This window comes from Eptesicus fuscus, chromosome 14, assembly GCF_027574615.1.
Source record: "Eptesicus fuscus isolate TK198812 chromosome 14, DD_ASM_mEF_20220401, whole genome shotgun sequence".
NCBI classification, from domain to species: domain Eukaryota; kingdom Metazoa; phylum Chordata; class Mammalia; order Chiroptera; family Vespertilionidae; genus Eptesicus; species Eptesicus fuscus.
The window spans coordinates 47,983,754-48,009,695 of NC_072486.1; the positions used below are offsets into that span (position 1 = coordinate 47,983,754).

The 25,942-nt window shown below is 42.8% G+C and overlaps 1 protein-coding gene across 1 annotated transcript in view; it reads right to left on the reverse strand.

The window, feature by feature from the left end:
* The window catches only part of CNTNAP2 (contactin associated protein 2), a 1,332,959-nt gene that overhangs the window by 1,848 nt on the left and 1,305,169 nt on the right, over positions 1-25,942 (reverse strand). The window contains exon 22 of the mRNA XM_054726631.1: positions 20,595-20,834. Coding sequence (XP_054582606.1) covers positions 20,595-20,834 — 240 coding nt within the window. The remainder of the gene's footprint in view (positions 1-20,594; positions 20,835-25,942) is intronic.

Below are 25,942 nucleotides of genomic sequence, written 5' to 3' on the forward strand. Positions count from 1 at the left end.
CATCCACCTCCATTCCTGCCGGTTTCCTTCGCAGAGAATCACAGCAACATCCACCTCCATTCCTGCCGGTTTCCTTCGCAGAGCAGTGCTGCAACGCCTTTGGAGGAATCTTAGACTCTTAAACTACCCGGGCTGCCTGCTTCAGTTCCACGGACAGACAGCTTATGGATCACAATACTTCAGTTTCACCGAAACCTGCCTCCTGCCCACCTTTATCCCATTCACCACTGGTGGCAGTGGCTGTACTTACAGATGAGCTTGTTAAAGCGTGCAGCATTGCTTTAAAAAGTAATCACTTCTTGATATTAATATTTTAAATGGCTCTAACAAAACATTGTACACTTCGGGAACATTTTATAAGGGGGTAATATTTCATGAGAGCGGAGAAGAATATTAATTACCTAATAAATATTCTCTTTCCTTATTATAAAAAATATAAGAATCAGTTGTATTAAACTTAGCAACTTCTCTAAGATAAAATAAATATAAAGCATGCAAAAGGCAAACATTATGAAGTCTGTATATAAGTCAGGAGAGTTATTAGCATTCATGTAAGGTAATTTAAATTAAAAAATGATTTCATATAACAGAATAGAGAACCCAGATATCGACCCAAACCACTATGCTCAATTAATATTTGACAAAGGAGGCAAGAACATACAATGGAGTCAAGACAGTCTCTTCAATAAATGGTGTTGGGAAAACTGGACAGATACATGCAAAAAAATGAAACTAGATCACCAACTTACACCATACACAAAAATAAACTCAAAATGGATACAGGACTTAAACATAAGACGGGAAACCATAAAAATACTAGAGGAATCCACAGGCAACAAAATATCAGACATATGCCACAAGAACTTCTTCACTGACACTGCCCCTAGGGCAATGGAAGCTAAAGAGAAAATTAACAAATGGGACTACATCAAAATAAAAAGCTTTTTTACAGCAAAAGAAACCATCAACAAAACAACAAGAAAGCCCACTGCATGGGAAAACATATTTGCAAATGCTATCACTGATAAAGGTTTAATCTCCAACATCTACAGGCAGCTTATACAACTTAATAAGAGGAAGATAAATGATCCAATAAAAAAATGGGCAACAGACCTAAACAGAATATTTTCAAAAGAAGACAGAAGAAAGGCCAAGAGACACATGAAAACATGTTCAAAGTCACTTATTATCCGAGAGATGCAAATCAAAACAACAATGAGGTACCATCTCACACCTGTCAGAATGGCTATCATCAACAAATCAACAAACAACAAGTGTTGGCGAGGATGCGGAGAAAAAGGAACCCTCGTGCACTGCTGGTGGGAATGCAGACTGGTGCAGCCACTGTGGAGAACAGTATGGAGTTTCCTCAAAAAACTGAAAATGGAACTCCCATTTGACCCAGTAATCCCACTCCTGGGAATATATCCGAAGAAACTAGAAACACCAATCAGAAAGGATATATGCACCACTATGTTCATAGCAGCACAATTTACAATAGCTAAGATTTGGAAACAGCCTAGGTGCCCATCAGCAGATGACTGGATCGGAAAACTGTGGTACATCTACACAATGGAATACTATGCTGCCATAAAAAAGAAGGAATTCTCATCATTTGCAGCAACCTGGATGGAATTGGAGAACATTATGCTAAGTGAAATAAGCCAGTCAATGAAAGAACAATACCACATGATCTCACTCATTTAGGGATAGTAAAGAACATTATAAAGTGGTGAACAAAAAGATAGATACAGAGACAGTAAAGCATCAAACAGACTTTCAAATTACAGGGGGAAAGTTTGGGAAAGGTGGGGGAGTTATGAAATCAAACGAAGGACTTGTATGCATGCATATAAGCATAAACAATGGACGCAAAACTCTGGGGGGGGAGGGCATGTGTGGGTGTGGGGTGGGGGGGTAATAGCAAGATATGTACACATATAATACCTCAATAAAAATATTAAAAAAAAATGATTTCATATTTGCTGGACTTCTGCTTGAGAAGTTATGCTTTAAGATAAATCTTCCAACAGCAGCTTCTCCGAAGGCAGACTACCTTAGTCTAACTAGAACCATGGCTACTGAATGGCACCAGTAAAAACAAAAAATTTACAGTAGTTATTTGGCATAATTAAATGTGTACACACTGATGAAATAGGTTTGCGTTAAGATTCAGGGAATATCTTAGTAAAGACTGAGTTTTTTTCTTAAAAAAAAAGGCATTTAAAAATATATGTTTTTATTGACATTAGAGAGAGAGGAACATAGAAGGAGAGAGAGAAAGAACCAGCAACCTTTTGGTGCACAGGATGACGCTCAACCAAATAAGCCACATTGGCCAGGGCAAGATTTGGTTATTAACACACACAATTCCTGATGAAGACTACAATTCAATGAACAAGAGTTGCTTTTAAGGATGAAAGCTTATACCTTCACCTACCTCCAATTATGGCACAGTTTCTAGGCCTTTTGATGTTGTAACAATTCACTCTGGACACCATTTAGCCCATGTCCTTCTAAAAAAATCATCAAGCTTGTATGTGGCCTAGCTGGGATCAGAACCCAGATAGGGTTAACTCCACAGTCAATAAACTTCCCTATCCTGCCTTTTAGGGCTGTGGGGAGACAGGCAGGTGGGCTGTGGAGGAAGTCAGGCCTCAGACAGTTCAGCTTGGGCAGGGCCTATGAGAGGAAGAGCCTTTTATAGGGGATGGGTGAGAAAAATTTGTTTTTTCGACATGTCAAGTTTGAAATGTCTACAGGACACTCAGGCAGCGAGATCTACTTACTAGATATTTGGATATTTTGTGAGTTGGGTCATATTTCTCATCTCCTTTTGAAAATATACAGAAATCTTCTGTCCTCCTTTAAATAATCTGAACCTTCAAAATATATTAAGTCATAGTGACAAAAACTCACAGTGGTAATTCAGTTATTATTCTACTAGAGGCCTGGTGTACGACATTCGTGCACTAGCGGGGGGGGGGGGCGGGGACTGGAAGGGGGTTCTCTCAGCCTGGCCTGCGCCCTCTTGCAGTCCAGGAGCCCTTGGGGGATGTCCACAGTCAGACATCCTTAGTGCTGCTGCAGAGGCGGGAGAGGCTTCTGCTACCGCTGTTACGCTCACCAGCCCTGAGTCCGGCTTGTGGCTCCCCCACAGGGGGAGCGCACTGACCACCAGGGGTCAGCTCCTGCATTGAGCGTCTGCCCCCTGGTGGTCAGTGCGTGTCATAGTGACCAGTCCTTCCATAGTTCGGTCGATTTGCATATTACCCTTTTATTATATAGGACTGTGTGATATTCACAAGACTATGAAATTGGTTGCTTTTCTGCTTCAGGTGATGTGGATGGTAGAACATAGCATAGTTTCTCTTTGCTCCAAAGCCTGCTTCATGGCTTTGCATCCTTGGCCACAAAACTGAGTTAACACAGATATTTAGAGATATTGATACGCTTCTCTTGGTTCCCTTGAAGTTACTGACATAAGCAATAGTGGAAGGTATGGATGTGACCTGAGATGAGCCGAGGAGAAGAGCCAGCAGAGAGTATTTACAAATATCCTAGGATTGTCTTTGGTATAAAAATCTGAACTCTTCAGCAAATGGAGCAAAGCTCCCTTTGAGCTGAATCTCTCTCCTGCCTCTTCCCTCATGGAGCCACCACATTCCGTACTCAACATTCTAGGCACATGGATTCCCGTGCTTTCGGTTGATGTGCCTTTGCTCATCCACATGGCACTCTCTGTCTAGACTTCTGGTTTGCCTTTCCTCTCCTTGTCCATGAAATCCTATGTCTTTCCTGAAACTATCCCCAACCACCTCAGATATGTGTCTGTCCCTCTTTTCAATGGCCATCATCTTAATTCTTGTCACTCCTTATGCAATAGTCACCCTCTTAAAGTCAGGGGCCAGTCTTAATTATGTTTGCAGTTCCAATGACAAACAGTGCAGACAAGAAGCAGAGCTAATTGGATGCTCGTTGAATGGTGCAATTAAAATCAGTCCATTAAGAGGTGTGTAAATGTTTGTGTAGCTTCTTCTGATAATAAAGACTCCCATGCAAATATAATTTTAAAAGTCAGCTGCCTAAACCTAACCCAACTCTTAAAGCAAAGCAGCATTCTTATTCTTCCCAGTAAAGGCAATGAACATATTGAATACAGAGAGGCTACTAATGATTCCTGTGTCCACCAGCCTTTGGTGATTAGCTGAGAACAATCAGTGGAAAACCCGAAGGTACAACAGAAGTCCTTGTGAAACTAAGAGCAGGGTTCTGTTTTTTTTTTAGCATGAGCATCCCCATTTTCATGGCTTTATTGATAACTTAACCCTGGTTGTCTTAATGCACATGAGTGCTCACTCCCTTGAGGCAAATTCACATTATTCTGGTGAGCAGAATTATGGCTATTTTTAATAGATATATTCCAAATGATTTCATCTCATCTGTCCTTCCCCTTGGGGATCAAGAGCCTCTTGGAAATACTCATAGAGAAACATGGACACCAAGAAACATGCCTAGGACCAGACCACTAAGCTCGTCCGTGGCACATGCTCCACTCTGTGGCTAACTTCCCCAAGTTTGCTAGAACACAGCAATTTTGGTGGTACTAGAGTATCAAGGAGCCTATATTTTGGAAAATGTCATGAGTAGTTCAAAATAGACTTTAGATATTAACAGTCTCAAGACCAGATTTGCATCAAACAGGCAAAGGCTATTTTCAATACACTTTTTTTCGGGATCCCCAAATGATACTGCATGATGATGGCCACAAAAGCTGTTCCAGCTCTGATTAAGAGTCTCACAGAATCGTGTGTATCTCTGCTTATCTCCCTGGCTGTTTGTTCATTCTATCCATAGACCATGCTTCCTTTGTACCACGCAGAGAGTAGCTCTTCTCCCCTCCCCCACCAACAGAGGACGACAAAACAGGTTAATGCAGGAATTGAGGATGAGAGAGTCTCCACCCTTGAACGTGCTCATGAAATAGCCTGGCTGAGGCCTCAGAGCCCACAGATGCACCACAGCCCTTCTCACTCAGAGAAGGCAAATGCATCATAGACGTCAATATATTCAGATATGGATCACAGTCTCCTTCACAAATAGGTTCTTCCTTTGTCTTCCATGTGAGGCACAACCTGAGAGCTCAGCACTGGTGTTTCCTTTCCCCTCCTCCATCTCAGGTTGGGGGGAAAAAGGAAATAACACACATACTTTGTAAGAGCAGGCCCAGGAGAAGTCATTCTCATAATTATATGAATACAATAAAAAGGTCAGATATTAGAACTGGGTGAGTAAAAATGCACTTTCCTTCCCCCCAAAAGAACGGAAAACAAGATCTTTTATTCTCTTTTCTAAGGGCAGTTTGCCCTTCCCCTTGCCATCTTCTTGGAAGGATTTCTCAGGAAAGCAAATGAGAGTCCGATTGGCACTCTCCTATCTGTGTGCTGGGCAGGGGTGTGTGTGGTGTCCTTCCCTGGAAGCTGGGACAACCAGGGCTCGAGTGCCAGTGACAAGTTCTGAACCCACCTGCCCAGACATTAGGCTCATTATACAACCAAAGTCCCCAGTGACCATGTAGGGTATTTAAACGTGACAAGTAGCAAAGCTCTAAATTCTAGGATTACGTGAAATGAATCATCAATGGCATTGACTACACTTTCCTCAGATATAAAACTCTCTAGGGCCCAGGATACCAAACATGTTTTTAATTGTCAATTCACATAATATTCACATTGCAGGAACAAGCTGTTTAGGAAATAATAGCACATCCTACAAGTCAGGTCCTGTTTTAAGTCCTTTTCATATATTAACTCATTTCATCCTCATGTGAGCCTTGTGATATGGGCATATTCCCACTTGGGAAGCTAAAAATGTGTCTGAGATCCCATGACCAGTAACAGGAGGAGCAAGGGTTTGAACCAGGAAATTGGCTCCAGAAAACACTTGCAAAAACTAATCTGACCTCTCTCTGATGAGAAGGGATCGGTCTACACTAGCTCTATCCAATTGTCAACAATAAGACATGCTGTGTCTGCCAAAACCGGTTTGGCTCGCCAAAACCGGTTTGGCTCAGTGGATAGAGCGTCGGCCTGTGGACTCAAAGGTCCCGGGTTCGATTCCGGTCAAGGGCATGTACCTTGGTTGCGGGCACATCCCCAGTAGGGGGGTGTGCAAGAGGCAGCTGATCGATGTTTCTCTCTCTCATCGATGTTTCTAACTCTCTATCCCTCTCTCTTCCTCTCTGTAAAAAATCAATAAAATATATATTAAAAAAAAAATAAGACATGCTTTTATGGCAACCCACTAACTTAGCCTAATTGCTTCTCTGTGGTTGGGGGGCTCTCTGGGGAGACCAATGATATATAAAAGCTCTGACTGCCCTTGTCCAGCTTCAAAAGCTGTGCATGAAGAGACATTTCTTGTCTGACAGTATCAGCTGAACCATGTGATAAACCGAGGGCTCCGAACCAGCACTGCAGAACAGAAGCCCAATAGTCCTGGTGCCAGCAGCAATCCCTCAGGGGCCCAGCCAGCCCAGAGAGAATGGTGATCACCATTCTAGAAGCACGTGTGGAATCATGAATAGTGCTAATTGTGCTTTTAAACATTCCTGTCAGAATGTAATTTTTATTGCATTTTTAGAATGTGAAAATTAATAGAAATTTCAAGGCAGGTGCTTAAGTACAATAAATGGAATTTAGACAGTTTTAAGAATAGGCTATTAAAAAGAGATTTGCATACTTTAGCCTCAAATTTCTTGCCTGTGCCATTGAGCAGGTAGGAAGAAGATGGAATAACAAAGATTATTATTTTTTCACTACAGAATATAAATGAGGTAGTTGTGGTTCTTATTTACTATGTTTCAAAATATGTAAAATTGTAGACTTTAGGCTCAGAAACCAATTGCAAATAAAACACTCGTTTAAATGCATATAAAAATAAATTGAGGTTATCTAACATAAAACACCCCCAGAATAAAAGGCACTAAAAGCTTTAGGTTGTCATATATCAGGGACAAAAAATTAGAGAGTAGCTGACATCTCCTTGAGAAAATATCTCCATGGAAACCACTTAAGCTTTAGCATCTAAAGTGATAACGTGAGACACTCCAACAAAACTGCTATTAATTGTAATTTAATTTAAATTGCAACACTATGTTTGCAGTGGGGTCTGGCTAGATGATGTATATATGCCTTTGTTCTTCCCAGCTTCTTTGTTTTGTTTTGCTTTATTCTCTTCCTTTAAATTTGAGTGGTATGACAGAAAATTATTTTTTTCAAGTAATGCATTTTAAGCATTTGCTATTGCCTAATATTTTAGAAGCAAGTGAAATAAAAGGTTTCGATTAAGATGCTGAAGATACAAGGAGCTGCTGTTTTATTTTGGGAGAAGCTACTGCTGATCACGTTCAGGAGGGAGGGATTGGTCAAGGCCAGCCGGAGTTTATCAAGAGGACAACATGTGGGCCATGGCCTCGTGAGCCTCAGTCTCTTATCTACCGGTATACACATACCCATCACCTCAGTTTCCACAGAACGCTAGATAGTTAGAATTCTAGTTTCAAATGGGGAAGAAATTATGAAGTTTTGGCTCTGACAAGTGAAATAAAAACTTTACATTTCCAGCCTCTATGAGTGTCCAAGATCCAGTGACTCAAAGAGGTTCTTTAGGTGAAAACAAACAGAATCTGTAAAGGAAACTGTCATCTGCTCTGTGCCTTGGTTGTGTACGTAATGCCAACATCTATACAAAAGGACTGAATGGGCAATCGATTTTATTCGATTCCCTCCTTCCAGTGGTTTTTTAAGGCAATTTCTGAATTGTCTCAATTGCTTTTCAGGAAAAAGATTTACTGATAATCCCAGACTAGGCTGACATTACATTCTTTTGTCCGAGTAAGTATAAATAGGTATTTTAATAGGAAATATATCATTATTGGTAGAAGCTCAGAATTTGTATTCCATAAACACTAAGGTAAGTCATGTGGTATCCTTTTTCATGTTAGAGATGTCTTCTTATTTCTCAGGTGGGCAAACTGTTTCTTCTTCTGTTAGTAATAATTGTTTAGAAATCAATCATCAAAGCTATGATTGCATAACGTTGTGGGCTCCTGAGGATCACAGATGGTTACAGCTGGCTTTCTATCCCACAACCTGTCTCTACACCTGGGAGGCTAAGACCAGGACAGCGTGTAGGTCACGGTCATGTAGCTGGTAGGCGCCCAGGTCACTTCGGCCAAGTCTCTGGATTCACCAGGACTTCCGTCGTTCTCCGCCACAGGGTGTTGTAGACTCATGTTGGCATTAACTGAACGCAGGAACGCAGGAGCCCCAGGGCTGGGGGAATAAGATAAATTTGGGAAGTGCCATTCAAACCCCTTTCTGAGGGAGAACACGGTTTCCAGATTGTCCTCAGCAGCAGCGGGTCCCCCTTCAGGGCCTGTCCTTCCAACTCACAAAGGGTACTGGTGGTCATCAATAAAAGGGCTCTGCATTGGGTAGCTGGTGGGTTCTTTAGGCTTTTTCTTCCTCCTTGAAACTCATTCTAATGTGCCTTTTGCAGAAACAAACAGATTGATTCCTGAGTGCTTTGGTTCAGAGTGTTCAAATGTTAGGGAGCATACAAACTACCTGGTGTTGTGTTAAAATGCAGGTTCTGATTGGGCTGGTCTGGGGCGGGGCCTGGGAGTCTGCATTTCTCACAGGTGGCTGGGTACTTGAGAGGCAGAGCTATAATTGAAACCTTGGTGGTTCATAATTCCTTCTGAGCATCTTGCCTCTCCCCACGCCCCGCCCCCCCGGAATCATTTGTGTGCTCTTACTAGTACTGACTTACACGAGAATTCACCCCATGGTTCCATTATCTTTAGCCCTATTTCTCTCTCTCTTTCTTTTTTTTTTTTAAATCCTCACCTGAGGATATGTTTCCATTGATTTTTAGAGAGAGAGGAAGGGAGAGAAGGAGAGAGAAACATTGATGTGAGAGAGAAACATTGATTGGTTGCTTCCCTACGTGCCCTGACCGGGGATTGAACCAGCAACCTAGGTGTATGTACCCTAAACAGAAATCAAACCTATAACCTTTTGGTGTAAGGGATGACAGATGACACTCCAACCAGGGGTATAGCCTCATTTTCCAAGGAGAGGGTGCTTGAGAAAATAACCATAATAAGAAGTTAAAGCCACCAAACATAGTGAATAAGCCCCAAAGCGCACCTTTAAAGACATTCCCTGAGGTTTTTGCCCAGACAGTGGTCAAGAGTTGGCGCTGTTCATGAGATGACCGTCTTTGGGAGACCCTGGAGCTGGTGCCTTCAGGCTTCTGCTGAGAACACCTCCACTGGGCACTGGGCAAGGGTTAGCAAAGGCTTTGGATGTCTAGAACTTCTGGCTTGGGAGCTTGATTAAAATAACTTTTTGATAACCCAAAATCTAGTCAAAAGATGATTTCATCATTTGTGAGAGTACTGAGGCACATTTAATCATCTGAGGAGACAGGCAAGGAAGAAGGGTCTCCTCTCACGCCCCTTTGCGAATTTCTAGTCAATTCAAGGGCCATAATTTGCCTGTTTTGGAAACAGCAGAATATTACTGCTTTGCTTCTGCATCATCGTATGTCCTTTGAGGTAAGTACGGGGAATAATAAAATGCATTTGGAAAAATACTTAATGTTCCGCTATAACCTCTATATCTCAGTGTGCAGAACACGTCTTCAGTTTTAGGCGTTGAATGTGCTCCTGCTCTCCGTGGACTCGCTCTGTCAATATTCATCCGGCTTTGGCTTTGGTTTGGAGGACGTCTGTTGTAATTGCTCTTTCATCAAAATGTAAAATTGGCCCTTTTTTATTCCTCAGTGTCAGGAACCAGGACACAGATGAGGAGGGTTTCTGAGAACACAGTGTTGTCTACCCGGATCCGGCCCGCTGACCGGCTCCCGGCTGCATCGTGTGGACGATTAGAAAGGGCAGGGAGCAAAGCTAAAGTGCTTTAAAAATTAATTCTGCACGTATTTTAGGTCTTTTATCAATGCCCAGCAGGGCTCGTGCTTTTGAAATACTCTTTTCAGTTGCATTAGCAGAAATGAAACATGTAATTCCAATCCCAAGACGTGTCTTGTCTTCTAAGAAGGCTGGCCTCAGAAAACTGACGCTACAACCCCCTCGCTGGGTATTTCCGTCATCTTCTGAGTTGTTCTTCCTGGATGAACCTTAGATCTCAAAAGACAGTGTCTTTGCTTGTTGGCAGGTGGAATGACTAATGGCCACTGAAGAAACCATGGGAAAAGAAAAGGCTTCTAAACGCTTCCCGATGCTTCCCCACCAACGGCCTCCTCCAGGTGCCGGCTCCCATCAGGATCCAGATGCTGAGATCCATGTCCAGCCTGAGCCACATGACTGTCACAGCCCTTCCTCTCATTCATGTCAACAGAGCGTGAAAAAAGTACTTAACTGGCTCTAGCCATCCTGGGCGTGTATCAAAAAAGAGAAAAACAAAACAAAACAAAACAAAACAAAAACTCGGGGAAGGGGGTGTGTGCAGAGCAGCAGGAATTTCACCTACACATATGCAGAGTACTTATTATTTCAGACTTCTACTTTATATTCATGGGGTGGCAGAAGACAGGAAGACAGTTCACAATAAAGAACTGGAAATCTTTTATGTTTAAATTTGATTATTTTCCTGGAGAAGAAGGAGAAGTGGGGAAAGCACTGAATCTGAAGGGAGTCTTCCTGAAATTTAGGCCTGGCAATGCTGGTCTCTGTGTACCTTTCAGCCGGTGCTGTAAACAGGGGGCTGACCGCACGGCAGGCATCTCGGGATGGGGAGCGGCCGCAGGAGTCTCCAGGTGTGACGCAGGTTGAGCTAGTGCACAGCAGCCACTCCGCTCTTTCTTGAGGGCCTGAAGGTATTTGCTTTCTCTGAGTCTCATTTCCCTTATCTTTACTTAGCTAGTTATTTATTTTTTAAAATACATTTTTATTGACTTCAGAAAGGAAGGGAGAGAGAGATAGAAACATCAATGATGAGAGAGAATCGTGGATTGGCTACCTCCTGCACTAGTGATTGAACCTGTAACCTGGGCACGTGCCCTGACCAGGAATTGAACCTTGACCTCCTGGTTCATAGGTCTACGGTCAACCACTGAGCCACGCCGGCTGGGCTCATTTTCCTTATCTTTAAAAGGTGGCTAACAATGTCCACTCATACATATAGGCCCCATGGATGAAACAAAATATTGCCCTGACAGCATTTCAGCAACTAAAGTCCTTTACAATTTTAAACTGTCATTTATCCTTTTCAGTTTTGTAAAAGTTAAAATTCCGAAGTCAATTCCTGAAAAACACTCTTTGCCATTCCCAAGAGGGAAATGTCAAAGCAATTTGGTCTCCATGTTTAAAATAACTTTCATATGGTTTATTGTATATTTAGATGTTAACATAAAGTTGATTTTACTTTTCCCCCCTGAACCTTCCGGGGTTGTTCCTAGCTAGAAACTGAACAGCAGAATCAAGAATCCACCTGCTCTTTCCTTGGCACAAAACTGAGGCAAAAACGAATACCGTGATTTGCTGGAGTCAGTGGTTCTGCCATCGCTAGAGAAGGTGCCATAGCAGCAAGGACGCCTGTGTTTCCCCGCATTTCCCCAGCCCCACGTGAGGGAGACCACAGCTGAGAGGATGGCCAGGCACAGACCCCTGGAGAGAGGCCTCTCTAAGGCCCTGCCCGGTGGGGTGGCCGAAGCGGGGCGAGCTCAGAGAGAAGACTGGGAGAGAATCCTGCCCTCTTTGGGGCTCAAAATCTATTAAAAGGGACAAGGGAAAGAAAGGTAGAAAGGCAGAGGGAAACTGGGACTGAAAGTGACGCCTACACAGGGAGGAACAAGGACCGCAGACGTTGTCCCATAGTTGATGTTTGTGACTCTTTTGATTTATTCACAGTGGAGTTTCAGAGAGTTAAACAATTCTGGTTGGGAAAGAATAGAACCTGGGAGCCACGGCAGCCCCTGACACACTGGAGTGACTAGAGAGCAGCACAGGAAAGAGAGGATGGTGAGCAGGGTGTGGTGCTGCAGGGAATCCAACCTCACTGCCCATCCCTGCAGTCACTTATGAGGGGTTGGCTGTCTATCATTTCTCACCATGGCCCTCACTGCTTTGCAAAACACAGGCTTGACAAATCTGTTCTGTGATGTGGGAGGCTGTGGCAGCTTAAGGCAGCCTCTAAAGCAGTGGTTCTCAACCTTTCTAATGCCGCGACCCTTTAATACAGTCCCTCATGTTGTGGTGACCCCCAACCATAACATTATTTTCATTGCTACTTCATAACTGTAATTTTGCTACTGTTATGAATCGTGATGTAAATATCTGTGTTTACCGATGGTCTTAGGTGACCCTGCTAGTGGTTCTCAACCTGTCATGACCCACAGTTTGAGAACCGCTGCTTAGAGACTAAGACCATCGGAAAACACAGATATTTACATTACAGTAGCAAAATTACAGTTATGAAGTAGCAAAGAAAATAATTTTATGGTTGGGGGTCACCACAACATGAGGAACTGTATTAAAGGGTCGCGGCACTAGAAAGGTTGAGAACCACTGCTCTAAAGTCTTTTCAGGCCCCTTAGATAAACATGTAGTTAAAAATATTAATGCCAAGACTCTGCATCTGGAATGTGCAATATTGGAGGTGGGGTCAGAAGTGAGAGTTTTGGGCTTAGAGCTGAGATTTGTTAACTTTGGTCCACATTCCTCTGTAAGAGGATGATACGCCCCCATCCCCAATAATGAAAATGAGATAATTAAACATTCAAATTACAAAGTTAAAGAGTGGCAAATATAAATTTTAAAAAGTCAAGTAAAAGCAAATGGTAAAATCAAACAGAAAAATGATAGCACTAATAAATAAATTCAAAGCTGGTTCTCTGAGGAAAAAAATCCAACCAAGAAGAAAACCTAAATCTATAACATAAAAAATAGGAATAAAATTTTCTAGAGAAAATTAAAAAAATTTCTGAATGGAGATGACAAAAAGCCATAAAACATATTTATCTCACCATGCAAATAATTTTTAAAATTACATGAAAAAAACACACCCCATAAATGAAAAAAAAATAGAGATCAAACTAGAAAAACACTCAAACATAGTAAAATAGTAACTTACTTAATATATAAAGAATTCATATAAGTTAAGTAGTAGATGACCAACAAATAGGAAAGAATATAAATATTTGGTCAAAGAACATAAATAGGCAGTTCATGGAAAAATAAATACAAGTGGCTTATAAATGTATACAGAGATACTTAAGCTCATTAAAACAATAAAATTTCTTTTTTTTTCAATAAAATGTAGCAAGATTAAAAGATTATGATGTACTGTGTTGTTGAGGGTGTGGGGAAAAAGACACTAATACTCTATTGGATTGGGGGTACTAAATCATTGGAGGCTGATGTAAATCAAATATAACAGCTATCAAAATTAAAAATACATCCCTTTATTCAAAATGTCACATGTTGCAAAGTTAGTCATTATGGAAACAAAAGATGGGAACAATTTAAATGACTAATGGATCAGATATCTGTAACCTTAATATATTTAACTTAAGCTGTGTAAATGTGCTTGGTGCTCTTGCAGAAAAGCAGAATTTGCATCATTTGCAGGAAAAATGCACATTAGAAAAGGAGGAATAATAATTGTTCTTTGCACTTGAATAAATGTTACCTGTGTGGGTCACTGATGAGGAGAAAAGACACACAAGAGAATAAAAAGATTAGGTGTCAGGGATTGAACGCATTAATCATGTAATCTTAGCATAAGGATGCAAAAAGGGAACTGCTCAGAAATAATTAAGATGTCAGTATAAAAGGTGGAAAGATTATTTTAAGTGCTTGCAGGTGGTAAAGAAAACCACCTATCAGCTTGTAATTATGAAGGAAACTGAATAAATATATTCAGTTTTTAATGTTCATCATATTCATAACTCTTTTGCATATGAAGATATAAAAATACTTTATCTTCAGATGGTGGAAAGGAAATTTGGAATATAGATAAGAAATAAAGTCATTAAAAATCATGAACTTAGAGGTAGGGTAGGGTGCCTTTAGAAGTCAAACTCACATTCCCAGGGGTCAAGTGCTGTGGTGAGTTCAAGCCTCATTTCTCAGTTTGAAGTAGCTGGCAGGCTGTGCTCTGGAATCTAACTGGGTGCGGTTGTTACCTTGAGTGATCCCTGGTACCAGATTCCATCGAGCTCCCAATTTATTTGGGAGAACACATTCCTAAGAGGGCTGGTTTTTCAATAGCTCTGAAAACCTGAGTGAATCCCCTGGATAAGTCTGGATTTGGATCCTCCCGGCTTCTGACAACCTTGACTCTTGATCTGGGCAGGAGGAGAATTAGGCCGTGGTTAACTGTTTTTCCACTCTGCTCAATGCTCCTGGGTTTTCCATGTCCCACCCATTGAGAGTTCTTGGTCAAGAGTCCCTCAGTATCAGATGCAGGTTAGCTTAAGGGTGGGAGCCAGGGAAGTCAAGGTTACAGTGGAGACTGTTCAATTGCCAGCACCCAGCAGAGGCCGATTCTCTGGGGCCTTCTGGGCTGCACACGGTACACTTGTAAGTTAACAGAGGTATGGACACCGTCACATACCTGTGCTGAGAATATTATGCACTAGAAGTCCTTTATAAATCTTTATAATCCTACCTAATAATAGACAAATATGCAAATTGACCGCACCTTCACTACGCCCAAGCCATGCCCACCAGCCAAGCCACGCCCACCAACCAATCAGGACGAGTATGCAAATCACCCCAACAAAGATGGCGGCTAACTTGCATATCAAGACAGTGTAGAAAGAAGCCAAGAGATGCTGAAGGGAGCACAGCTTCGGAGAAGCAAGCAAGCCCGGGGGGAGGAGAAGGGAGGAGCGGAGGCGGGGCCGGGGGAGAAGGGAGAAAAGCAGGCGGGCTGGCGGAGAAGGCAGGCCGGGGGACAAGGGAGGAGTGGAGGCGGGGTGGGGTAGAGTGCAGCAGGAAACCCTATTGCAGGATTTTTCCTGCAACGGGAACGCTAGTTAGTTATAATCTTTATAAACAGAAGATTCCTTAGGGAATGAACCTTATATCTTACAGTGCTCTGTCTATGGTATGATATTTTATAAGAGGTCCTAGGATGTGTGTGGCCTTTGGTCTGATGTATTCTGTATCAAGTATCATGAATGTGATAAAACACCTCAAGGCATACTAGGAATGCCCCAGGGCTATACAGTTTGGAGTTGGTCCTTAGTGCAGAAATTTACAGCATCCAACTCATGTGTTTGTTTTGTTTTTATTTTTTTTGCAGAATGTGCCCTGCTGTCCATGGTTGTACTTCTGCTGGGAAATCCTTGCTGTTTCAAGGAAAGAAGATTCCTGGATTTGACCAAGAGAAGGAACAGAGCCCGAGATCGAGAGGCGGGTCCCAGCAATTTCCCCCAGCTCTGCAACCTTTAATGCACCAGAACTCAGACTGGGTGTGTTTTTTCTATCTTGTAACTATTGTTCTAAAAATATCCCTCAGGACCCTAATGATATGCTTTAGCAACAGGCGGTACCTTTTATCAATGGGGGAAAACCAGGCAGAAAAAACAGTGACCGGATGTTCCTAACAGAGCAGAATTGATGTAAATCAAATTAATGCAATTTTGTTTACTGTTTCCCCCTATAAAAATGCACTCTTACTCCCCGTGCTCGGCCCTGTGTTTGGGATGATCCTGTCCCACCGCCCAGGGCCTTCCACACTCCAATCACGTGGGAACCCCCTTCACATTTTTTTTGCCATTATCCATGCAAAATCTAATGATTATTTATTTACTTATTTTCACTAAATTGATCCAATTTCTAATTTAAATAAATACACTGATACAACTTTCTAACCCTACTGAGTAATTCTATTACCTGTCAGGGCTCTAAACAGAAGCCTGCTCTCTCTTTAATGAAGGGTAACAGCAAGGGGAAGGGGTGTTAAGGGTATGTCAGAACCAATCGGAGACTTTCTCTTTGACAAAATTTGAGGGGCTGAAAGAGAAATAAACAGGAAGTGACTTTACACTGTTATGCAGTGCCATGTCTATTTTCTTTCCACAGTGACCTGGTGACCCCCTATCAAAGGCTCCAGGCCACACTGCAGGGGTCAGACTTCCTCTCTGGGAGTGGTGTGGTGCACAGCCTGCCAACCACATGTGTCTCTTGCTTTGGAAAACACTGACAGAGCCCACAAAGCGTCAGAGAGGTAATGAATAACTCAGCCAGCAGTGCTATAGAAGAGAAAAAGGATCTTATTACACGAAGCCAGCATAACTTAGAATATATTTTCTGTTTTTACCATCTGATATATCTAAGTAAGAGAAACGTCAGGGAGCACAAAGAACACGAGACCTAGGGATGGATGTCTTGAATTCTAATCTCCAGGTCTCTGCAAAGCACATACCCTGGTGAGGGTGTGAAGTGAGTAGCTTTGGTTTATCACTGACATCCCTTCAGTACTGAGGCCATCTTCACAGCCAGGCATGTGCATTATTTTTGAAGATGTACATACTTCATTTAAAAAAATGTTTTTATTGATTTGGGAGAGAGAGTGAGAAACATGGATGTGAGAGAGAAACATTGATCCATTGCCTCCTATACACACCCCAACCGGGGACCAAACTCACAACCTGGGCATGTGCTCTGACCAGAAATCGAACTGGTGCTCAACCAACTGAGCAACACCGGCAGGGCCATACCTTCATGTTAAGTAGCATTCCCCCCACCCCCACCCCAATATCCTTTCAAATTACGTTTGCAGTTGATTCAATAAATTGAATAATATTTGGACATCTTCCTCAAACTGAGGTTCCTTCCTGGGGTCAGCAACTTCTATAATGACACCCTTTCATGAGAGCCAGAGTTCAGCCCCAAACTGTGGAATTCTTGTTGGTTTGTCTGAAATCTGCTTTTCCAGTTTCAAGAAGCCGATCGGCTGCCCTCAAGTTTAGAAGAAAACTGTGTCTCCATGAGCTTCCTTACAAGATGGTCAGAGGAGCCCAACCTTTTGCAAGCTTATTGCTACAGCTTTTCAATTTGAGACTTCCCCATCTAAAGGCTTCATTGCCTTTCATAAACTGTTTCTTTGTTGTGTTGTTGTTGCATTATTTGTGTATTAATTTCCTTTTCTTTTGGTAACCTTATTTAAAAGGGCTCACCAAGGGGGCTTTTAGTAAGCTTCTCTCTTATTTGGAGAGTGATCCTCAATCTTGGCTACACACTGGAACCCACCCCCCCAACCCCCCAGGGAGGTCTCACATAGATGGACACCTGCATCTCACCCCCAGGGCATCAGATTTCATTGGTCAGGGGTGTAGCCTGGATACTGGAGTTCTGGAAAGCTCCCCAGGTAATTTAAAAGTGCATCTGAGATTGAGGACCACTGAACTAGGTGAGTGCTTTCAAACTTGATTGTGCACATGGTACGTCACCTGGGAATCCTGATAAAATGTAGATGCTGACACAGTGGGTCTTGGGTGAGGGCCTGAGATTCTGCATTTCTAATGAGCTTCCAAATGCTCCTCATCTTCTGGTTGAGGACCACCCTTTCCAAGGCACCAGATGCAATGAGGCACTCAAATGCCCTATTCAAACCAGGACTGATCAGCCCTCACCCTTGTCCTCTCTCTGTCCTATACCTGCACAGACTTAAGAAAGACATGATTTACAGCCAGCACCGGCATTTTGTTTCTACATTTCTGCTTTGTTTCTGACTATCTGACAGCAAGGATTCTTATTCTACTCTCACAGGAAGATTATCTGAAGAAAGCAAAACCCTCCAATCAGAATCCTGAATGCTGAACTTAGGCTCACAGAGACTAGGGTGCACTTGCTGATGTGGGGATACACTTAGAAGCTAAAGATTAGTTTAAACTGAGGACATTTGCAATTCAACAGCTGCAGAAAGAGATTTTTTTTTTTGGAGTTTCTGTTATCTGATTAAACGTAGAAACTTCAGGGAAATGAGGCTGCCATAATTCCCCCTTCTGAGTGGCTTTTACTCCCCTTTGGAAGGAGACCAAGAGTAAAACTACCATCAATCCCCTCCCCAGGGGAGTTTTAAGGCTTAAAGAAGACAGAAAGACCACTCCCACCTGCATAAACAAGCAGGATCACAAACTTGCTTCTCTCCTGTTCTTGTAGGAACCCATTTGTTCTCTCCATAGACACCTCTTCTCTCTCCCTGTTCCCTACTGAGTAAGGTATACAAGCCTTTAACCATTTATTAAGCTAACCCTTTTATAAGCTTTCACATCTATAAACGTTTTTCTTCTGTTAATCTGTCTTTTATCGGTTTAATCTGCCGGCCCCTAATTACTGGACATAAGAGGCAGAGGAAAAGTTTTTCCTCCCTGATACTAAGCCACTGGAGGCCGCTCATCAGTGACTGTCCTTTTTGTCTCTGTCTTTCTCTGTCCCTATATCCAGCCCCTGCCTCCCATTCTCTCTCATGTTCCCATTCACCTAAAGGAAAAGAATAAAATCATATTATCTAAACAAGACTTCAGAAGCTTCTTTTCTGTCCATCTAATTAAGTTCATATTTCTTCATACATTTTCATAATTATGGAAATTAATTGGGAATTCCAATTATGAGATAAATTATGGCGATGAGATCGATACGGCAACTGATTAACACCAGGTAAGACCTCTGCCCAAGTACAAGTGGACATTTTTCTGCAAATTGACCATATGGTCTATAGTACAGGTCAACCATAATACCTGGGGCGCAGAAATTTGATTAGTACACTGAATAATAACGGAAGTGTTCCCTACATACTTTTTCATTATATCAACCAAAAGAATAAAATTGTCATGCAGAAATCATGATTTGGAGAAAACCCAAATGAATCCAAACTGTTTGGTTTCCACAACTGTATCTCACAGTCCACAAAGCAAATAATTTGCTAATTGAGACATAATGACTATGACCTTGTATTGGCCCAAAGTAGCATCTAGATGTTTTTGAAACTAATTTATTGGCACCTGGCTTAGACCACACATGCTCAGGGCCTCATGCAGGGAGTACCTGGAATGGCTTAAGCACCTGTGTGTCTCAAAGTTCCTGTGCTATCCCCATCCACTCTGGCATTTGGAGGAACTTACCTGGGAAGTCTGTTCCTCAGTAGCCCTGACATCTGTCTTTTCTCATCTCGTATTTTCACTCATGCTTTTCTTTTCTCAGCATTAGGAATGTTCCTGCCATTCCAGCCCACAAGGAAACCAGTCCACTGTGTGATCCCTTCACGAAAGGGAATTCTTCAGATGCACCCCTGGCACACAGCACCCCTCATTGTGTCATGGGAATCCATGTATGAGGAACGATTATTTAGTCTGTAAACTGGCTATTCTGACAATGGGGCAATTTGGGCTTCTTTGGAAGCTTCACAAAGCTTTGCAGCACAAATCCTGGCAAGGACCACAATGGGAGCTGTGCTTAAAGCTGAGACACATGGTGCCTGGAATACGCAAAAGCAATCAAACGTGTCACGCTTACACTAGGAATTGTTATGAATTAGACATTAGGGTGGGGAGGACTTGGAAGTCTTTAGTGGACATTCAAGCCTCATAGCACACTGTGTCTAACATAATAATGACCACATTGGTAATAGGATTGCAGCTAAACTTTAGTGAAGCTTGCTACATGTCTATAACTGCACTAAGTGCTTTAAATACATAATCTCAAATATAATTCTATGGGTTAGTCTTAGTATTTCCACGTGAGATATTTGGAATACCTGCCCCTGTGCTGGTGAGGGCACTTATGCCACCTTGTCCCGCTCCTCGTCCTATTCCTGTCTTTAGCATCAGCAACATCACATGTTGCTTTGGAGACCCACTGAATGTTAGGTTTGGAGATCACTTAGAGGCCTCCAAATCTCCACGCCTCTGGGTGACAAAGCAGAGGCTTGCAGAAGTGAGCTGAGTTGCCCAAGGTTAGTTTGGGTAGAGCGAGAAGGCTCCCCACCAGTCCCTGTTATGAGAACCTTGAATTTGCATCCAGTTAGTTTTGCAGGCAACAGCTACATCCTTTCATTTTAGCCCTGTGCATTCGAACTACAAATCTTATCAACTACAGAAGTGGGATTCAATCCACTGAGCTTTGGAAGCCTAAACCCATCACTTAAAAAGCTGGAAGGCTAATTCACATAAACTCAGTGTTGGTGATGCAATCTCTGTATTGCTTTAAAGTTTTCCTCCTGAGCTTAGAACTTGGACTAAGGGGCTGCAAATCAAAGAGTCACAAAGGCAAACGTGAGGGAGTGGTTCGATGAGATCACTCAGCAATCCCGCTGCAGCCAGCAGGGCAGGCGTTGGCTTGTTCACTTTTCGCAGAGCTAGAATGGCGGGGGGAGCTTGTGACATTTGATATGTGCTCAGCTCTGTGCTAAGAACTCATGTACCCACACATTCCTTTGCTCTTAATCCTCCAACTACATTACCAGTGAGGTGCTGTTATTAGCCCCATTTTACAGGTGAAGAAACTGAGGTTTAAAGAAATAAAGCAATCTGTCTAATGCTGCTTTAGACTTTACCTGAATCCAGGTGGTCTAAGTGCCAGGGGTCGGTGGCGGACGACATGGGTGAGAGGGTGAGCGGGGAGGCCCCGCAGTTGGACTCCACAAGCTCGCCCTGGATGTGGACGTGCGCCGAGGCGTTGGTTTGCCTCAAGGCCGCCTTGAGAGGGGCGATCTGGTTGAACTGAACTCTGGAGAGGCACCCAGTGAATCCTGGGGTGTTGTACTTGTGAATCTCTTGGTCAATCTTCCCTGTTTCTAAAAGAAAAAGAAAGAGAACGTAAAAATCTTATCCTACTCACTGTCTTCCAGCTGCAGAACACACTTGTCTTTGAATGCTTTGGTCCAAATCTTACTCTTAGATTTCAGGTCCAAATGTTATATTCTTTAAATGAAATACTAATGGCTTGATAAGGCAGGGCTGGAGACCTGACTTTAAAAGAATCTTCTGTGTTACTAGAGAACCTGGTAGGGTGAGGAGAATAAGACTGTATTTGTTAAAATAAAATACATTCGTAGTTACCTTCCAGATACTTGAGATATTGCTGAAACTAACAACACTCATTTGGTTCTGATTGATTTTTCTTCCTGATGCTTCAATGACTCTCTTATGGGTATTGAACAAGCCCCATGCCCAGCTCTCCTGTACCTCTTCTATACATCATTCTTATTTTCTTATTTAGAAATTGGGCATTCCCTTTCTTCAGAATCCAATCCCCTTAAAATTCTGTGGTTTAGCCTTGGCTTGGTAGCCCAGTTGGTTAGAGTGTTGTCCCCATGTGCCATGGTTGCAGGTTCGATCCCTGGTTGGGGCACGTACAGGAATCAACTGGTGAGTGCATGAATGGGTGGAGCCACAAATCAATCTCTCTCTCTCTCTCTCTCTCTCTTTCCCAACCCCCCCCAAAAAAAAAAATCAATCAATAAAAATATTTTTAAAATTCTGAGGTTTACGGAATCCCACCTGGAATCTGATGGACGTTTGGAAGTAATGACACTCCCAATTCAATCTCAAACATACATATGTATTTAAGAATCACCACCTCCTCCCGACCTGTAAGCTCAACATCTCCCTAAACTAACATTCCAATCAGGGGTGAGTCTGAGTAGAGGCATTTGCAATGTACCGTTTCAACTAGTATAATCACACATTGTCACCTCAGTAGAAGCAAGTATCTTTTTCAACCCTGGCGATCAATGGGGTGACAGATGTTGCAGCCAGATCGCCCTCACATCCAGAAGCAAGTATCTTTTTGACCTCCTGCCCCAAGTTTTACAGTCTATCCAGCAGAATGAATGTTGAAGGAATCTAGACCTTTCTGACCAGCAGTTCTCACAGTATGGATCCTGAGCCAGCAGCATATTAGTATCACTGGGGACTTGTTATAAATGCAAAATCTTGTAACCAGAGACTCGAAGGGTGGGGTTGAGCAATCTGTGCTTTTACAAGCCCCCCACGTGATTCTGATGCTGCTTGAGAACCAGACACAGGCAATCGCCTTGTGGTATGGCAAACTCAGGTGATGGGCAAATGGCACTTCAGCAATTTGTATTCTGGATGAGAGATTATGTTACCATGATGATCACCTTTTAAATCCAAGGACAAGAATGTGAGATATTTATGAACTGTGAAAACAAAGACGGGAAAACAAAGACGGGAAAACAGAGGGCTGCGTTTCTCACTGGGAAACACACACAGGTGAAGTGGTCTTGTATAAAAACTGACTCCCCATTAATTAAAGAATAAATCAGTAGAGAAGGGAGCAGGTCTTGGGGGCAGAAGAAGTGAACTTATTCAGAGTCATCGCATTAATGAATCAGTTCAGTGATTGACCTGTACTAGTTGCATGTGAATTTTGATTAACAGGAGAAATGTGAGAACAGGGATGATGAAGTAATGGTAATTCTGGGAATTCAAACAGGGTCTTAGACAAGTACATACAGACATTTGAATGAGTCAATCTCTATATTGTTGTCCTGCAGTAAATTTCAGTTTGTGACTTTGAGCTAACATACATGCCACTTAGGATGGGGAAGTAGATCATGCCTGAGACCATGTACAAAACCCCACAGTCAACACGTATCCTGAGGGTTCCTTCGATGACCAGGAAGAGGCTCTGGTCCCATTGATTACTGTGCTGGTTTGTTCCCCTCTTTCTTCCTTGCTTTCTCCTCCATGATTGCAAACTACTCACGGGTTTCATACTTTATCTCCTTGTCTAATAGCAGAATTCTTTGTTCTAGGGTCACCAACTTGCCTTCCACACAAACGGTTCAGATATTTGGTTTCCATTCCTCCCTCCAGTGATCTGCCTTTCCTTGAAACATCCTCAGACCAAGGAGACTCAAGGTGACTTTGTTCCTAGGGTGGGAATGAAGACCCACTTTCTCAAATGAGACCTTGCTTTCTCAAATCCCTATCTGTTTTCACCTGTGGTCGAGGCACCAGGACAAATGGCCACTAGGTGGTAGGAAACTGAGAACAATCCCGGCTCCATCAGCTGCTTCTAACCCATAAATAGAGAGCTTTTTTTTTCAGCCTGTCCAGCCCTGCAGTAGAACTCCAGACAAAAGAATCCTGGCTGGTAGCTCCTGCCGTCTTGTGGGACTTCAGTTCAGTTTAATTCAATTCAATTCAATTCATCTGATCACAGGTATTGACTTCGAGTAGTAGTAGCAGGAAGATAGAGACACATATAAAGATTTACCCTAAGCTGCTCACAACCTAGCTGGGAAAACAAGCATATAAACATCTGACTATCACAACTGAACACACGCTGTATAAGCACAAGAGTTAACATTTATTGAACCCTTAAAATGTTGCTGGGTGCTTTATGTGAATTAGACATTTAATTCCCAGAACAAGCCTGTGGGGAAGGGAATGCCATCATCCCCATGGAGTGTCTCAGGAAACTGAGGTTCACGGTTAAGATCCCTTGGCTGCTGAGGCCAGGCCGACTGACCCCGAGTCTCTCAATCACTGTGATTCTCTGAGCTGAGAAACCGACCACATGTTTGGTAAAATGATCAGAGCCTATGGGAAACCAGGGAAGCAGGTCTGTGTGGGGTCCTGAAGAGCACTGCAGGAGAGGTCACACTAGAACAAGGGTTGATGTGGATTTTTACCCTCTTAACAAATTTTTAAACGTACTATTGTATACAGTATTGTTAACTCTAGGCACTCTGCTCAGAACAGATCTCTAGGACTTACTCCTCTTGTATATTTGAAAGTATTGACTCTTTAACCAACAACTCCAAATTCCCTTCCACCCCTGGTAACCACCATTCTGCTCTGTTTCTATGAATTTGACTATTTTAGATTCCTAATATTCATGAAATCATGTAGTATTTGTTCTCCTGCGTCTGGCTTATTTCACTTAACATAATGTCCTCCAGGTTCATCCATGTTGTAGCAAATGGCAGGATTTCCTTCTTTTTTTTAAGGCTGCATAAGAGTCCACAGCATACATGTGTGATGTGTGTGTGTGTGTGTGTGTGTGTGTGTGTGTACTACATATATCTTGTCCATTCATCTGCGGCTGAAAGTTTAGGTTGTTTCCATGTTTTTGGTATTGTGAATAATGCTGCAATGAACCAGGGCGTGCACATGTTCCTTTGAGATCCTGATTTCAATTCTTTTGGGTATATACTCAGAAGTGGGATTGCTGGGTCATAGGCAATTCTATTTTTAATCTTGGAAAGAACCTCCATCCTGTTTTCCACAGTGGCTATACCATTCCACATTCCCACCAAATTCCCCACATCCTCACTGCTTGTTACCTGTCGGAGAACCAGGTTTTGAGGCCGAAAGGAAAGAACTGCAGATTGAGTTTGTCATGAGGTCTGGGGCCTATGGGAGTCTGATGGGGTCAGAGCTTAGACCAGACTGGGAAGGGCCTTGAATGTCACATTAAGATGTTTGCATTTCAGTAAGAAACTCAAAGATGTTTCAGCTACAGAGGGCTGTGATGGGAACTTATTAGAAAGGGAATTGTAGTGGCAGTGTAGCATCTGCTCTGAGCAAGCCATCTCATCAGCCCGAGAACTCCCTGGGCTAAGAAGGGACTCCGCTGGGCGGAGGCAGGGTTATGCACAGATGTGGACAGTGCCCTTTTTGTTTGTTCCCAGCATCTTCTTGCCGTTATTTAATCTACAGTGAGTCAGTTTTGGTTCTGTTTTCTCTGCCAGCGATGTGGGTGGAGACCTTCTGATTCGGGCTTCATCTCGTACGGTCCCTGCACAGTCCTCTAAAAGTTACGTAGGCCAGGCTTCCCAATCATACCACAGAAAAGGAACAGTTTCAAAGCAGTACGTATCTGAGGGTTCCCTATTTAAGGTGAGGTGCCCACTTCTTAAAGAGCTGTCCTCTCCTGAGTGTCTCCCCCTGAGGTGACCCCGAGGGAGGGATAACAGACAAGGTGGAGAGAGGGGAGCCCAAGAAGGGGGTTCTGATGGTGCATCTGTGACCAGAGGAGCGGTGGGAAGGAGCAGGGTGCCCAGGCCGGTTGGGGCTGTGAGCACTGGTGGGAATGTCAGCTAAGTGAGCACAGGCTGGGGGCTAAGCTGCTAGCATACTTTTCCATTCTCTTAGGGGCACTTAGCTCTGCTCACTCTCTTCTTTAGCTTTTGCCATTCTGTGTTTTCTTTTTATTGTGGAAAAAAATCCCCATTTTTTTCAACTGTTGTTTCTTTCCTGAGAGGTGACTGGGTCACAGATAGCAGGGTTCGGATGCCCAGAAGAGCAGAAACAGCATTTTCAAACCTGAAAGTATCCCAAAGCTTGTTGATGTGCCTCTAAAGACCCTGGGCTGAGACCCATCCCCTGGGGTGGGGGCAGCATTGTAATCAACACTCTTGGTTCTTCTGTCCTAATGGTTCCAACTCTTGGCCATGTGATAATAAGAATATCAAGAGTTTCTTATAAACCACAGTTGGTACACATGTGAGGTACTGGGTTAGCACTTTTGTGCATTATTTCATTAAGTCTCCTAACAACTCTCTGAGCTAGACAGGATCATCTCCACTGCATGAAAGGGGAAACTGAGGCTCAGAGACATTAAGGCTTTGCCAAAGAATAAATGTTTAGCCCTGGCTGGTTTGGTTCAGTGGATAGAACATCAGACTGCGGACTGAAGGGTCCCGGGTTCGATTCTGGTCAAAGGGCACATACCCAGGTTGCCGGCTCAATCCCCAGTAGGGGGCGTGCAGGAGGCAACATTGATGTTTCTATCTCTATCTCCTTCTCCCCTCCTCTCTGAAATCAATAAAAATATATTAAAAAAAGAATAAATGTTTATCCTATCTAATAATAGACAAATATGCAAATTGACCGTACCTTCGCTATGCCCGCGATTGGCCAGGAGGCA